At 46.3% G+C, this 16448-nt stretch overlaps 1 protein-coding gene across 1 annotated transcript; it reads right to left on the reverse strand.

The window, feature by feature from the left end:
- Window positions 1-2955: 2955 nt before the first annotated feature.
- On the reverse strand, window positions 2956-4019 carry LOC109771248 (uncharacterized). The gene has a single exon (XM_020329939.4). It carries the CDS (start codon window positions 3875-3877, stop codon window positions 3197-3199), a length of 681 nt encoding a protein of 226 aa, XP_020185528.1. The 5' UTR covers window positions 3878-4019; the 3' UTR covers window positions 2956-3196.
- Between the last annotated feature and the right edge of the window lie 12429 nt (window positions 4020-16448).

Below are 16448 nucleotides of genomic sequence, written 5' to 3' on the forward strand. Positions count from 1 at the left end.
ATCTGCAAACCAGTGAAACCCAACCCCTCTTGTTCTCTAGGTTGAAAAACGTCAGGCCATCGAACCAGGTGGTATTGTTTCACCCCCTGTTTCACTTGCCACAACATTCTAGCTCGAAAAAAATAATAATCAAACCGCCTAGTCACCCCTACGGGAATTCTAAGAAAAGAGAGCATATAACTTGGAACATTACTTAAAGCAACTTCTATGAGTACCAACCTGCTACCGACATTGCAGGTAAAGATATGAGCATAGATATCCTGCCTGTCTACAGCTGTACCAAAACAAGTGACCTCACTCTTGTGCAAATTAATCTTCAAACCAATAATAGACGTTAAAAATGCACAAAATAAACTCAAGATTTCTGGCACTCCCTTTCCTAGTGTTAAAATATTTTCCAAGTGTGTCATTAACCATAATGCACACTTAGTGCACACCTACTTGTAATGACTTATTTGTCTTAACACTCGACTAGTTGATTAGGGCAGAAAGGCTCAGCACAAATGATTAAGGAGTTTCACATGGAACACGGTCAGATGGTAACGGTAGCATACTACAGAAAACTTGCATGCATTCTATGATACCCCGAGAAAGCTTATTAAAATCGCAATAAAAACTTGATCAAACCAGCAAAAGGAAGATAAAAAAGACTTGTTCAAGAATATAGCATACAACATGGTCTGAACTTTCTAAGGCTTCCAATCAATGTGTGTGATATGCCAAGCAAATATATTATATCCATCATCTAATGGTTGCTACCGTTTTTCCAAAAAAAACTGACGTACTAAAAAAGATTTAGTGATGTAGCAAAACTTACAAGGCGGTCTCTAATTTTTGCATTTGCATATGTTATACAGCTAAAAAACATTACTTATTGAACCAGTGCACATCAATTCATGAAAGAAACTAACAGTGCCACACATTTGGGGCCTCGTGATACCATAAACACTTTTACTCATAAATATATGACTACTCTGGAATCAGCAACCAGATCCACTAAAACACTGTTGCTGTAAGCCTGAAGTCCCCCAAAGAAAGAGCAGAGCTCACAGATCTGTGTATATTTACCTACTTCACTAATCCTGGTTGGCCTAGTTAACTAGTTGTACCTTATTAAAATAACGAACTATTCTCCAAAAAAAGATCGAATTGCATCCAAGTTGCAGAACTAGAGAATTATTCATGTGGTTCATTGATCTTGTAGAATCACGTGTAGTAGAATTATCTAACTGCAAAAATCATCTAAATGCGTAAACATGTGATACTCCAGTGTATTGCATTTGCCAGAAAGTCTAGGCATTAGAATATTTGAGAGCTCGGACCTCACAAGGGTGGAAAAAAGATGGTCTGAATGCCAAATCTGTCTGCAACAGCTAGAGTGAGAGGCCATTCCCGCATTCCGCTGTTTGGTTCATTTATTTGCGCTTTCGATAAACTTTGTAAGGTTGGGTGATTCCATTATGAAATCAGGGATATTTCGGCCACCTTATCAAAAAAGAAAGAACAAGAAAGGCTACTAAAACTGAAGAAGCCAAATAAAGCTGAAACGGCCCCTAGTGAACAGTATTATCTTCTGAAGAGGCAAAAACTGCTCCTAGTGAAATGTAGTGGAGACTGGAGGCAGTGGAAGGCATGAATGAAGCTGCAAAATCAGCTGAGTCTGATGCCGTCATCTGGTAAATTAACTTAGCCTTGGAACACTAATATATGTACTGCTGTCTTTCAGAGTGTCAGTGGTGAATGGTCTAACTTCTTGCTTAATTCCCCACTAGTAAGTATTTCAGAACATAAAAATGGGATTCCTACACGCATCTGGATAAGATCACAAAAGACCAACCTAATTGAGCTGAGCACCCCTGTCCTTGGGATCAAAGGCCGCTGTCTAATAGACCAAGTACAAAAAAGTAGCTACCTAATCACATTCCTTAGCAAGAGGTTTGAGCCAGCGGATCTTCTTTATTGCTCAGCAGCTCCGTCGCCGGGTCTCCATCTGTGCAGGCCGTTGCAGCTGAAGGTGGCGCGCCCGAGCTGCTGTTGCACGCTCTCAAGGCGATCTCCAATCTTTTGCATTGCATATGTCAGGGTAAAGTAGTAAATAGTAATACAGCTAAAGAACATTACTTATTTAACCAGTATACACACTAATTCATGAAAGAAACTAGCTACACCACACGCTAGCAGCCTCACGGTACCAAAAAGACTTTGACTCTGGAATCAGTGACTAGATCCCCTGAAACACTTTTGCTGTAAACCTGTAATCCGCCAAAAATATACCAGAGCTCACAGCACTGTGTATATCACCTAGTTTACTAGTCCTGATTGGCCTAGTTGACTAGTTGTAGCTATTCAAAAGAGTGAACTATTCTCCAAAAAAAAGATTGAATTGCATCCAAGTTGCAAAAAAACTTGAGAATTGTTCATGTGGTTCATTGATCTTGTAGAATCTCGTGCACTAGAATCGTCTAACTGCTAAAATCTTCTAAATGTGTAAACAGGGTGATACTCCAAGGCATTCGAATATTTGATAGCTCAGAACTCATAAGGGTGGAAAGATCCTTGTAACAAGATGGTCTGAATGCCAAATTTGTCTACAGTGACTAGAAAGAGGTCATTCGCTGTTTGGTTCGTTTACTTAGCTTCTTCGACAAACTTTGTAATTTCTGGTAATTTATTTGCTGAAATCAAGGATGTTTTCACCACTGTATCAAAAGGGAAAAGGAAAACTGAAGAGGCCCAATAAATCTGAAACGTGTTGTGTGCCTGCTGAAGAAGCGAAAGCTGCTCCTAGCGAAATGCGGTGGAGACAGATCAGTGCCCAGTGGAAGGCATGAACGGAGATGCAATTTCAGCTGAGTCTGATGCTGACATCTGGTAAATCAACTTAAGCACAAATGCTGAAGTGCACAATAACCTTAGGTCACTAATATATACTGCTGTCTGTCAGGGTGTCAGTAGTAAATGTCTAAATTCTTGCTTAATTCCCCACTGGTAAGTTTTCCAGAGCATAAAGATGGAATTTCTAATCGTAATTGGATAACACCACAAAAGATCAACCTAATTGAGCTGAGCACCCTTGTCATTCGGATCAAGGAGAACTGTCTAATCGAGTAGGAAAACAAAATGCTAGAGTGCTAACCGCATTCCCTAATTAGCATGAGGATTGAGCTGATTTAGTTACCAGCGCATCTTACTATTGCTACGCAGCTCCTCCTCCTCCTCCTCCTCCGCCGCCGCCGCCGGGGCTCCATCTGTGCAGGCCGTCGCAGCTCAAGGTGGCGCGCGCGAGCTGCCGTTGGACGCACTTCCAAGCGGGCGCCCTCCGCTTCACCGCCCGGATCCTGGCCCTCCTCGCCGTCGCCTTGGCCTTGGCCACCAGGGACCGGTACCGGCGCACCCTCCACGCGAGGATCCGGCGCTTCGCTGGCCTCTGGAGCACGCCGTGCGCGTCGTCGCCGCCGCCGCCGCGCCTCCTTTTGGCGCCCGGATCCCTTCCCGAATGGCTCGAGGAGACGGCGTCGCCGCCGGAGTCGATGTCCATGTCGGCCGCGGTGCTCGGCTCGGCGCGGTCCGTGGGGGCCGTCCGGCCGGCCAGCCGCTCCGCCACTCTCATTGCGCCGGCGAGGGCGAGCAGGCGCTGGGCGGAGCCGACGACGACCGCGCCCGCCGGCGCTCGGAGGAGGGCGTCCTCGGCCGCGCCCGCGCGGGGCAGGGCCTCGACCCTGGCGTAGAGGTTGCCGGCGCTGTCCATCAGGCACTCCTTCCCGAGCAGGCTGACCGGCAGGGCGAGGAAGGCCGCGGCGTCCTCGGCTGAATCTTGGAGGGGCGTCGGCGCCTCGGCGCCGACGAGGAGCCTCACGCCGAGCGGCGCCGTCGCCATCCGGAGCTCGGCGGGGCGGTTCCCCCTGATCCGATCGATATCTCGGCCAGCTTACCGAGGAAGGAAGGAAAAGGAAACCTTGTTGGGTGAGGCGCGAGCTGCTCTCTCACTCTCAGTGCTCGTGTCAGTGTGCGCCCGCACTCCGGACGGCCAGTCAAATGCAGAGCCGGCTCACGGTCGTCGTGCTCGTGCCACACGCGGCAGACTGAACACCGGTTTTTTGACGTTACACTCTACTATGTTATCGTGTACAGCGCCCGCCGTCGGCCTACGTCACCGGATCCAAATTGCTTTTTTTTTTGACAATCTCGCGAAACTTTTTATTTAACTTATCATAATGTTAACAGGATGAAAGAAAGGTCATTCGGATTGCTTAACCAGGCGCAGCGGCCAATTCCAAGTGAATGAGTATGCTTCGCTAAATTGTGAGGTTCGGTATTCGAGCTCCTAAATTCATGGCTAAAAGAACCAACGGTAAAAAGTCTAAGATCGATCTAAAATCCCTCGAATGATAGCTCTGTAGACAGCAGCACTCCTCTGCTTGATATCATCAGACGATCTTGCAATCAAAAGCTATAAAGACCCTCCGTTCATATAGGTCGTCCGCCAAAGCCAGTGATTCCCGGACTGCTAGCGCTTCGAGTGTTGTGGGATCATTAATACCAATTAGAGTAATCCTCGATGCCCCCATGAAGAGGCCATTATGGTCCCTACAAACAGCTGCAACAGATCCAATCGAGCTGTTCCGCGTAAGCGTCGCATCTACGTTAATCTTGCTCGTATTCTAAGGAGGAGCGATCCACCAATTTGGCCGAGGCGGGACATTTGCTGGCTCGCCGGATGGCATCCTCAACGCCTGGAGATCATTAATGAAAGAGTTCACAAAGGCGTTGGTGGCGAAAGGTGTCCGGTGTATATCCTCGTGTATCAGTTTCCTCCTTGAACTCCATATAGCCAAAAGTGTAACTCATAGCTTGGTGAAATCGATATGAGATAGCAAGCTCTGCATGTTAAACAACCTTTGCTTGGCGGTTGATTCGCATTTATGCTCATATGTTCCACAAGAGACTTCGAAGATAAAGCCAAAACACTCCTTGACATGGTGCACTCGAGTAATGCATGCCTCCACGAATTGGCCACACCACACAGCAGGCATGTCAGCGAAATAGCCATGTCACGATGATCTAGAAGGTCACGAGTAGGAATCGATTCCCTGATGAGACGCCAGAGAAACACCCGTATTTTGTTGGGGACCTGGGTACACCACAAAGATGACCAGCCATTGCTTTCGTCAGCATTTGATGTTCCTCTCAATTCATACAGCCAATTCTCTCTGGTTAACTTTGTATTCTGAATCATCCTATATGCTGAATGTACAATGAAGTTTCCTTGAATCTCCTTGCTCCATGCCCAAAAATCATCCACCCTTCTTTTACACAAGGGGGTTCTCAATATTGCTTCAACGTCAATGGGTATGATTACTGCTCGTACTAGCTCCTCCTTCCAAGCGGAGGTGGTTTGCTCAATCAGCTCAGACACATGCGTGATGCGTTGGTGGGTCAGCCACTAGTGAGGTGATCCAAATTGCTGGGGAGCTTCTATTGGACGCTTATTGCGTTGAATAGCAAGCCGATGCAAAAGGGGACCTCGACTGGGCCGACCCACTCGAAAACAGCGAAGCTAGCTGTGTAGCACGACAAAAATGCCAAAATGAAACGCTCTAGGGAGGAATCGAACTTGTGACATGAAAGTTAAATAGTAGTGCTACTAACCACCATAACCAATAACTGCTCGTGACAGATGACAGTGCAACCATTTTAAGAATTGACTGTAACGGCATATTCACTATAGCACATTCCTTGTTGTATAGTATAAGGTTTCTGAATTATTTGAAAAAATAGGAAAACATGAAAAGTTTGAACAAAATTTGAAATTATTTTGAAATTTCTAACATTTTTTGTAAAACGGGAACACAATTTGAAAACTTGAACTTTTTTCCAAATTAAGAACAATTTTTTTGAAAGATGAACACTTTTTAAAATTCCCAAACAGTTTTTGAATTTGCAAGCAAATTTTAAAACATGAACATTTTCTGAATTTCTAAACAAAATTTGAAATTCCCAAACAATTTTAGAGATTACGAACAATTTTTTAAAATGCGAACATGTTTTGAAATCCCCGCAATTTTTTTGAATTTGCGAAAAAAAATTGAAAACATGAATTTTTTGAATTTATGTACAAAATTTGAAAACTAAAACATTTTTTGAGTTTTTGAACAATTTTTTAAAATGCAAATAAAATTTAAAATATAATATTTTCTTATATTTCTAAAAAATTGGAATCCGAATATTTTTTGAAATTTTGAACAAATTTTTAAAAAGTGCAACATTTTTTGAATTTCTGAATATTTTTAAAAAGCGAAAATAAAATTGGAAAACTAAACATAAAAAAGAAAAATACTAAAGATGAATGGTGTGTGCAAGCTAAGCAACCTCGCAAGCCTCACAAGGCCGCGGAGGAGAGACACTTGGCACCATTAGAACTCATACATTCTGATCTTTGTGAGATGAATGGTGTGTTGACTAAAGGTGGAAAGAAATACTTCATGACATTGATAGATGATTCCTCTAGATATTGCTATGTGTACCTGTTAAATACTAAAGATGAGGCTCTACACTACTTTAAAATCTATAAGGCAGAAGTTGAGAATCAACTTGAAAAGAAAATTAAACGAGTCCGGTCAGATCGTGGTGGAGAGTACTTCTCGAGTGAGTTTGATTCCTTCTGTGCGGAACACGGCATTATTCATGAGAGGACGCCTCCCCATTCACCCCAGTCAAACGGGGTTGCCGAGCGGAAAAACCGTACTCTAACTGATTTGGTTAACGCCATGTTAGATACATCGGGTTTATCCAAGGCATGGTGGGGGGAGGCTATATTGACGGCATGTCATGTCCTGAATAAAGTTCCGACAAAGGATAATGAGATCACTCCCTATGAGAAATGGGCAAAGAGGAGGACAACACTCTCGTACTTGCGCACTTGGGGCTGTCTGGCGAAAGTCAATGTGCCGATCCCCAAAAAGTGTAAGCTTGGACCCAAGACTGTGGACTGCGTTAATTTGGGCTACGCTAAGAACAACGTTGGCTATAGATTTCTAGTAGTGAAATCTGAGGTACCTGACCAGAAGGTCGGTACAATTATGGAGTCTAAGGATGCTACATTCTTCGAGGATACTTTTCCTATGAGAGATATGCAAAGCACTTCTAGACAGGAATCTGAGGAGACTCCTGAACCTGCCATCCCTATGGAATATTATGAACAAACACATGATGAAAATCCTGAGGAGGATGACGAGGAAACCCTTGGTAGGGGCAAGAGACAAAGGACTGCAAAGACCTTTGGTGATGATTTCTTCGTGTACCTCGTGGATGATACTCCCACTTCTATTTCAGAAGCGTATGCCTCTTCAGAAGCTGACTACTGGAAGGATGCGGTCCGTAATGAGATGGATTCCATCATGGCTAACGGGACATGGGAGATCACTGAACGTCCCTATGGTTGCAAACCATTAGGATGTAAGTGGGTGTTCAAGAAGAAGCTTAGGCCCGATGGTACAATTGAAAAGTACAAGGCTAGGCTTGTGGCCAAGGGCTATGACCAGAAAGAAGAGGAAGATTACTTCGACACTTATTCACCTGTAGCTAGACTGACCACCATTCGAGTATTATTCTCGTTGGCAGCCTCGCATGGTCTTCTCGTCCACCAGATGGATGTTAAGACGGCTTTTCTGAATGGAGAGCTAAAAGAGGAAATCTACATGCAACAGCCAGATGGCTTTGTGATAGATGGTCAGGAAAGAAAGGTGTGTAGGTTGCTGAAATCTTTATATGGCCTGAAGCAAGCACCTAAGCAATGGCATGATAAGTTTAATACAACTCTGACATCTGTTGGTTTCGTTGTTAATGAGGCTGACAAATGTGTATACTATCGCCATGGTGGGGGTGAAGGAGTTATACTGTGCTTGTATGTTGATGACATACTGATATTCGGAACCAACCTCAAAGTCATTGAGGAGGTCAAGTCGTTTTTGTCTCAGAACTTTGAGATGAAAGACCTTGGTGTGGCTGATGTTATCTTGAACATCAAGCTACTGAGAGATAATGAGGGTGGGATTACACTTCTGCAATCCCACTATGTTGAGAAGGTGTTGAGTCGTTTTGGATATTCGGATTGCACACCATCTCAAACACCATATGATCCTAGCGTGTTGATTCGAAAGTCCAAAGGCACGGCTATAGATCAGTTGAGATACTCTCAAATCATTGGTTCACTGATGTACCTAGCGAGCGCAACGAGGCCCGACATCGCGTTTGCTGTGAGCAAACTGAGCCGGTTTGTTTCCAAACCGGGTGATGTACATTGGCATGCTGTTGAACGAGTCATGCGCTATCTGAAAGGTACTATGAACTATGGACTTCACTATACCGGAGACCCGTCGGTACTTGAAGGGTATAGTGATGCAAATTGGATCTCTGATGCTGATGAGATGAAGGCCACAACTGGGTATATGTTTACTCTTGGAGGTGGCGCTGTTTCCTGGAAGTCTTGCAAGCAAACGATCTTAACGAGATCGACAATGGAAGCAGAATTAACGGCATTAGACACATCTGGTGTCGAAGCGAGATGGCTTCGAGATCTTTTGATGGACTTGCCATTGGTTGATAAACCGGTTCCGGCTATCCTTATGAACTGTGACAATCAGACTGTCATCACCAAGGTGAAGAGTTCAAAGGACAACATGAAGTCCACCAAACACATAAGAATGAGATTAAAAGCTGTCAGAAAATTAAGAAACTCCGGAGTGATAGCGTTGGACTATGTCCATACGGCTAAGAATCTGGCAGATCCCTTTACGAAAGGGCTATCACGTGTTGTGATAGATAATGCATCGAGGGAGATGGGTATGAGACCCACATGAGTTGCCATGGTAGTAACCCAACCTATGTGATCGGAGATCCCGTGAATTAGGACCTGGGAAAACAAGCCAGTGGTGAACTGAGGAGAGTAAATATACTAACCCACTCCGTTGGAGATGCAATACTCTCGATACTGTATGGTAGGATGACTACTGTCTTAATGTGTTCCGAAGCTTATATAAGCAAGATGCTATCCTACAGAGTGATCTTTGGAGGAACACACCTATATGAGTCTGACTGCTGGTCACAGTCTATGAGATTGGGGTGATCTCTAGTAAGCTCATGAATAGGCCAGGAGTGTGACTTATATGCTCCACCCGAGGGGTCAGCCTTCGGCAGCCCAGTACTAGTGAGACATGTGGTGAAACTTCTTTACGCCAAACTGACAATTCAAGGCATAGTCCATTGTTCAGTTGTGAAGGAGTGTAGCTACTTGCTCTAGGTGAAGCTCAACCTTAACAGGTCTTCACTGAAACACTGGTATACCGAAACAGTAATTGGAACAGAGGACACAATGGGCCCTCGAGATCTGGTGGGGGATTGCTGAAATTTGAGATGGGCTCTAGGCCCATGTAGCAATTTCTGAAAAATCTCTAAGGGCCCATGTGGGTTATATGGCACTAGGTGTAGTGGGAAGTTTAGTCCCACCCCGGAAGTGGAAGAGGAGTTGGACCTCCTTATAAGGGTTTCTCTTCTACATGCTATTGGAGCTTGAGAAGAGAAGAGGCCCTCGCGCACTCCTCCTCCGCCGCCCGCCTCGCCACGCCACGCCACGCCTCGTCACGACGCTCTGCGGGTTGCGGGATTGAGCCGAGCCGAGCTTACACCTACGCGCTTATTTTTGCCAGTCACTAACGGAGAGTTTTCTGACAGCTGGGCCACGATCTGAGACGTCGGATCGTGGGCTGTCACGGACTCGGACGTGGGTCGAGCCCACGTCTCTCCACGCGGCTGCGCCTATAAGTGTGCGGTGTCTCCTAACCCTAGCCACCACGAACAGATCACATCTGCTCCACGCGCACGTCCACCGTCGTTCCCTTGCTGCTGCTGCCGCCGGTGACTCCATCCCGTCCGCCGCGTACACGGTCGACGGGAGAGCAGGTCTCCGAAACCACGCCCTTCTGGTTCCTGTACGGGGTGAGGGGCGAATAGGTTTTTGGGCAGCGATTACGCGACTGCTCACTTCCGATCGTCTACTTCCTCTACGTCCGCGTCGCCTTCATCATCACCATGTCCACCGACGCCGAACGTGCCGCCGCCGAGAAAGCTGAAGCTGACAAGAAGGCCGCCGAGGACGCCGCTGCTGCCACCAAAGCCGCGGCCTCTGCATGGCCTACTGGAGGGTATAACTCGTTTATCCCGCTCCTACTGTTTTCTGTTTTAGCCATGCTAGCGTTATACGTAGATCTTTCTGCAATTAGCGTAGTATGTGCTACTTTGACTGAATATCAGTATGCGATCATATGTGTCAATGCCATGCTAGTGATTTACTCGTGGATTAATTTAATCGAGAAATTGCCTATTTACTCAACAATCCAAAAACCTATTATGTGTAGGAATTTTTCGGCAAGTGGCTTTGCCGCTACACTGAAACCGGATAAGTTTACCGGTACATACTTTAAGCGTTGGCAGACTAAGACCACGTTATGGCTCACGGCTATGAACGTGTTCTGGGTCACCGGTGTCTCCACGGGAACGATTGCTCCTGAACAGGAGAAGGCGTTCAAGGAGGCTACCGTTGTGTTTCTCGGAGCAGTTCTTAGCGTGATCGGAGATAAACTGGTCGACGCATATTTACATGTGCATGTTGCCAAGGACTTGTGGGAGGCGCTCGAATCTAAGTTCGGGGCAGCCGATGCCGGAAGCGAGATGTATATTATAGAGCAGTTCCATGATTACAAGATGGTTGAAAACCGTCCTGTATTGGAGCAGGCTCATGAGATAATATGCATTGTTAAGGAGCTTGAACTTCTTAAGTGCGAGTTACCGGGCAAGTTTGTTGCGGGCTGCATAATCGCTAAGCTCCCTAATTCCTGGAGGAACTTTGCCACCACTTTGAAACATCAGAGGCGTGAATTCTCTGTGGAGGATGTCATTGGCCATCTGAGTGTTGAGCAGAATTCAAGGGCAAAGGACTCGCACGGAAAAGGGGCCGAAGGGACTTCTGTCGCCAACATGGTGAACCAGAAGAACTTCAACTCCCACAAGCCCAAGGGAAAGAACGGTGTCCAACACAATACCGAATTTAAGAAGAAGGGTAAGAAGACCTTCAAGAAGAACAAGAAGGACGAGGGCTGCTTCACTTGTGGTTCGGTTGAACATTGGGCCAACAAGTGCCCAAACAAGTACAAGAAGTCAGGACAGGACTCCAAGTCCGTCAACATGATTGTGGACAACAATGAGAATGGTGCACCTGGGTACGGTAATTTATTTACTGTTTTTTCAGTGTTTCAGCCCACCGATTGGTGGGTGGACACAGGTGCAGGTGTACATGTGTGTGCTGACATGTCATTGTTCACTTCTTACCAGGTCGCAGGCCACGGGTCCGTATTGATGGGGAATGGCGCGAGTGCTTCTGTTCATGGTGTTGGCACGGTCGATCTGAAGTTTACTTCGGGAAGGATCGTGCAGCTGAAGAACGTGCAGCATGTCCCCGCCATCAAGAAGAACCTCGTTAGTGGCTCCCTTCTATGTAGAGAAGGGTTTAAGTTGGTTTTCGAGTCTATAAATTAGTTGTTACGAAATATGGACTCTTTGTTGGAAAAGGTTATGAGAGCGGAGGGATGTTCCGCCTTTCCCTCGCAGATTTTTGTAATAAAGTCGTGAACCATGTTCATTCGAATGTTAATGAATCTGAGGTTTGGCATTCACGTCTTTGTCACATTAGTTTCGGTGTTATGACGCGGCTAGCCAAGTTGGATTTAATCCCGAGTTTTACTTTAGCCAAAGGCTCTAAGTGCCTTTCATGTGTGCAAGCTAAGCAACCTCGCAAGCCTCACAAGGCCGCGGAGGAGAGACACTTGGCACCATTAGAACTCATACATTCTGATCTTTGTGAGATGAATGGTGTGTTGACTAAAGGTGGAAAGAAATACTTCATGACATTGATAGATGATTCCTCTAGATATTGCTATGTGTACCTGTTAAATACTAAAGATGAGGCTCTACACTACTTTAAAATCTATAAGGCAGAAGTTGAGAATCAACTTGAAAAGAAAATTAAACGAGTCCGGTCAGATCGTGGTGGAGAGTACTTCTCGAGTGAGTTTGATTCCTTCTGTGCGGAACACGGCATTATTCATGAGAGGACGCCTCCCCATTCACCCCAGTCAAACGGGGTTGCCGAGCGGAAAAACCGTACTCTAACTGATTTGGTTAACGCCATGTTAGATACATCGGGTTTATCCAAGGCATGGTGGGGGGAGGCTATATTGACGGCATGTCATGTCCTGAATAAAGTTCCGACAAAGGATAATGAGATCACTCCCTATGAGAAATGGGCAAAGAGGAGGACAACACTCTCGTACTTGCGCACTTGGGGCTGTCTGGCGAAAGTCAATGTGCCGATCCCCAAAAAGCGTAAGCTTGGACCCAAGACTGTGGACTGCGTTAATTTGGGCTACGCTAAGAACAACGTTGGCTATAGATTTCTAGTAGTGAAATCTGAGGTACCTGACCAGAAGGTCGGTACAATTATGGAGTCTAAGGATGCTACATTCTTCGAGGATACTTTTCCTATGAGAGATATGCAAAGCACTTCTAGACAGGAATCTGAGGAGACTCCTGAACCTGCCATCCCTATGGAATATTATGAACAAACACATGATGAAAATCCTGAGGAGGATGACGAGGAAACCCTTGGTAGGGGCAAGAGACAAAGGACTGCAAAGACCTTTGGTGATGATTTCTTCGTGTACCTCGTGGATGATACTCCCACTTCTATTTCAGAAGCGTATGCCTCTTCAGAAGCTGACTACTGGAAGGATGCGGTCCGTAATGAGATGGATTCCATCATGGCTAACGGGACATGGGAGATCACTGAACGTCCCTATGGTTGCAAACCATTAGGATGTAAGTGGGTGTTCAAGAAGAAGCTTAGGCCCGATGGTACAATTGAAAAGTACAAGGCTAGGCTTGTGGCCAAGGGCTATGACCAGAAAGAAGAGGAAGATTACTTCGACACTTATTCACCTGTAGCTAGACTGACCACCATTCGAGTATTATTCTCGTTGGCAGCCTCGCATGGTCTTCTCGTCCACCAGATGGATGTTAAGACGGCTTTTCTGAATGGAGAGCTAAAAGAGGAAATCTACATGCAACAGCCAGATGGCTTTGTGATAGATGGTCAGGAAAGAAAGGTGTGTAGGTTGCTGAAATCTTTATATGGCCTGAAGCAAGCACCTAAGCAATGGCATGATAAGTTTAATACAACTCTGACATCTGTTGGTTTCGTTGTTAATGAGGCTGACAAATTTGTATACTATCGCCATGGTGGGGGTGAAGGAGTTATACTGTGCTTGTATGTTGATGACATACTGATATTCGGAACCAACCTCAAAGTCATTGAGGAGGTCAAGTCGTTTTTGTCTCAGAACTTTGAGATGAAAGACCTTGGTGTGGCTGATGTTATCTTGAACATCAAGCTACTGAGAGATAATGAGGGTGGGATTACACTTCTACAATCCCACTATGTTGAGAAGGTGTTGAGTCGTTTTGGATATTCGGATTGCACACCATCTCAAACACCATATGATCCTAGCGTGTTGATTCGAAAGTCCAAAGGCACGGCTATAGATCAGTTGAGATACTCTCAAATCATTGGTTCACTGATGTACCTAGCGAGCGCAACGAGGCCCGACATCGCGTTTGCTGTGAGCAAACTGAGCCGGTTTGTTTCCAAACCGGGTGATGTACATTGGCATGCTGTTGAACGAGTCATGCGCTATCTGAAAGGTACTATGAACTATGGACTTCACTATACCGGAGACCCGTCGGTACTTGAAGGGTATAGTGATGCAAATTGGATCTCTGATGCTGATGAGATGAAGGCCACAACTGGGTATATGTTTACTCTTGGAGGTGGCGCTGTTTCCTGGAAGTCTTGCAAGCAAACGATCTTAACGAGATCGACAATGGAAGCAGAATTAACGGCATTAGACACATCTGGTGTCGAAGCGAGATGGCTTCGAGATCTTTTGATGGACTTGCCATTGGTTGATAAACCGGTTCCGGCTATCCTTATGAACTGTGACAATCAGACTGTCATCACCAAGGTGAAGAGTTCAAAGGACAACATGAAGTCCACCAAACACATAAGAATGAGATTAAAAGCTGTCAGAAAATTAAGAAACTCCGGAGTGATAGCGTTGGACTATGTCCATACGGCTAAGAATCTGGCAGATCCCTTTACGAAAGGGCTATCACGTGTTGTGATAGATAATGCATCGAGGGAGATGGGTATGAGACCCACATGAGTTGCCATGGTAGTAACCCAACCTATGTGATCGGAGATCCCGTGAATTAGGACCTGGGAAAACAAGCCAGTGGTGAACTGAGGAGAGTAAATATACTAACCCACTCCGTTGGAGATGCAATACTCTCGATACTGTATGGTAGGATGACTACTGTCTTAATGTGTTCCGAAGCTTATATAAGCAAGATGCTATCCTACAGAGTGATCTTTGGAGGAACACACCTATATGAGTCTGACTGCTGGTCACAGTCTATGAGATTGGGGTGATCTCTAGTAAGCTCATGAATAGGCCAGGAGTGTGACTTATATGCTCCACCCGAGGGGTCAGCCTTCGGCAGCCCAGTACTAGTGAGACATGTGGTGAAACTTCTTTACGCCAAACTGACAATTCAAGGCATAGTCCATTGTTCAGTTGTGAAGGAGTGTAGCTACTTGCTCTAGGTGAAGCTCAACCTTAACAGGTCTTCACTGAAACACTGGTATACCGAAACAGTAATTGGAACAGAGGACACAATGGGCCCTCGAGATCTGGTGGGGGATTGCTGAAATTTGAGATGGGCTCTAGGCCCATGTAGCAATTTCTGAAAAATCTCTAAGGGCCCATGTGGGTTATATGGCACTAGGTGTAGTGGGAAGTTTAGTCCCACCCCGGAAGTGGAAGAGGAGTTGGACCTCCTTATAAGGGTTTCTCTTCTACATGCTATTGGAGCTTGAGAAGAGAAGAGGCCCTCGCGCACTCCTCCTCCGCCGCCCGCCTCGCCACGCCACGCCACGCCTCGTCACGACGCTCTGCGGGTTGCGGGATTGAGCCGAGCCGAGCTTACACCTACGCGCTTATTTTTGCCAGTCACTAACGGAGAGTTTTCTGACAGCTGGGCCACGATCTGAGACGTCGGATCGTGGGCTGTCACGGACTCGGACGTGGGTCGAGCCCACGTCTCTCCACGCGGCTGCGCCTATAAGTGTGCGGTGTCTCCTAACCCTAGCCACCACGAACAGATCACATCTGCTCCACGCGCACGTCCACCGTCGTTCCCTTGCTGCTGCTGCCGCCGGTGACTCCATCCCGTCCGCCGCGTACACGGTCGACGGGAGAGCAGGTCTCCGAAACCACGCCCTTCTGGTTCCTGTACGGGGTGAGGGGCGAATAGGTTTTTGGGCAGCGATTACGCGACTGCTCACTTCCGATCGTCTACTTCCTCTACGTCCGCGTCGCCTTCATCATCACCATGTCCACCGACGCCGAACGTGCCGCCGCCGAGAAAGCTGAAGCTGACAAGAAGGCCGCCGAGGACGCCGCTGCTGCCACCAAAGCCGCGGCCTCTGCATGGCCTACTGGAGGGTATAACTCGTTTATCCCGCTCCTACTGTTTTCTGTTTTAGCCATGCTAGCGTTATACGTAGATCTTTCTGCAATTAGCGTAGTATGTGCTACTTTGACTGAATATCAGTATGCGATCATATGTGTCAATGCCATGCTAGTGATTTACTCGTGGATTAATTTAATCGAGAAATTGCCTATTTACTCAACAATCCAAAAACCTATTATGTGTAGGAATTTTTCGGCAAGTGGCTTTGCCGCTACACTGAAACCGGATAAGTTTACCGGTACATACTTTAAGCGTTGGCAGACTAAGACCACGTTATGGCTCACGGCTATGAACGTGTTCTGGGTCACCGGTGTCTCCACGGGAACGATTGCTCCTGAACAGGAGAAGGCGTTCAAGGAGGCTACCGTTGTGTTTCTCGGAGCAGTTCTTAGCGTGATCGGAGATAAACTGGTCGACGCATATTTACATGTGCATGTTGCCAAGGACTTGTGGGAGGCGCTCGAATCTAAGTTCGGGGCAGCCGATGCCGGAAGCGAGATGTATATTATAGAGCAGTTCCATGATTACAAGATGGTTGAAAACCGTCCTGTATTGGAGCAGGCTCATGAGATAATATGCATTGTTAAGGAGCTTGAACTTCTTAAGTGCGAGTTACCGGGCAAGTTTGTTGCGGGCTGCATAATCGCTAAGCTCCCTAATTCCTGGAGGAACTTTGCCACCACTTTGAAACATCAGAGGCGTGAATTCTCTGTGGAGGATGTCATTGGCCATCTGAGTGTTGAGCAGAA

Source organism: Aegilops tauschii, chromosome 7 (genome assembly GCF_002575655.3).
Source record: "Aegilops tauschii subsp. strangulata cultivar AL8/78 chromosome 7, Aet v6.0, whole genome shotgun sequence".
Lineage (NCBI taxonomy): Eukaryota > Viridiplantae > Streptophyta > Magnoliopsida > Poales > Poaceae > Aegilops > Aegilops tauschii.

Excerpts from the sequence above, each read along its gene's own strand:
- LOC109771248 (XM_020329939.4), bottom strand. The coding sequence starts at position 3,877 with ATGGCGACGGCGCCGCTCGGCGTGAGGCTCCTCGTCGGCGCCGAGGCG.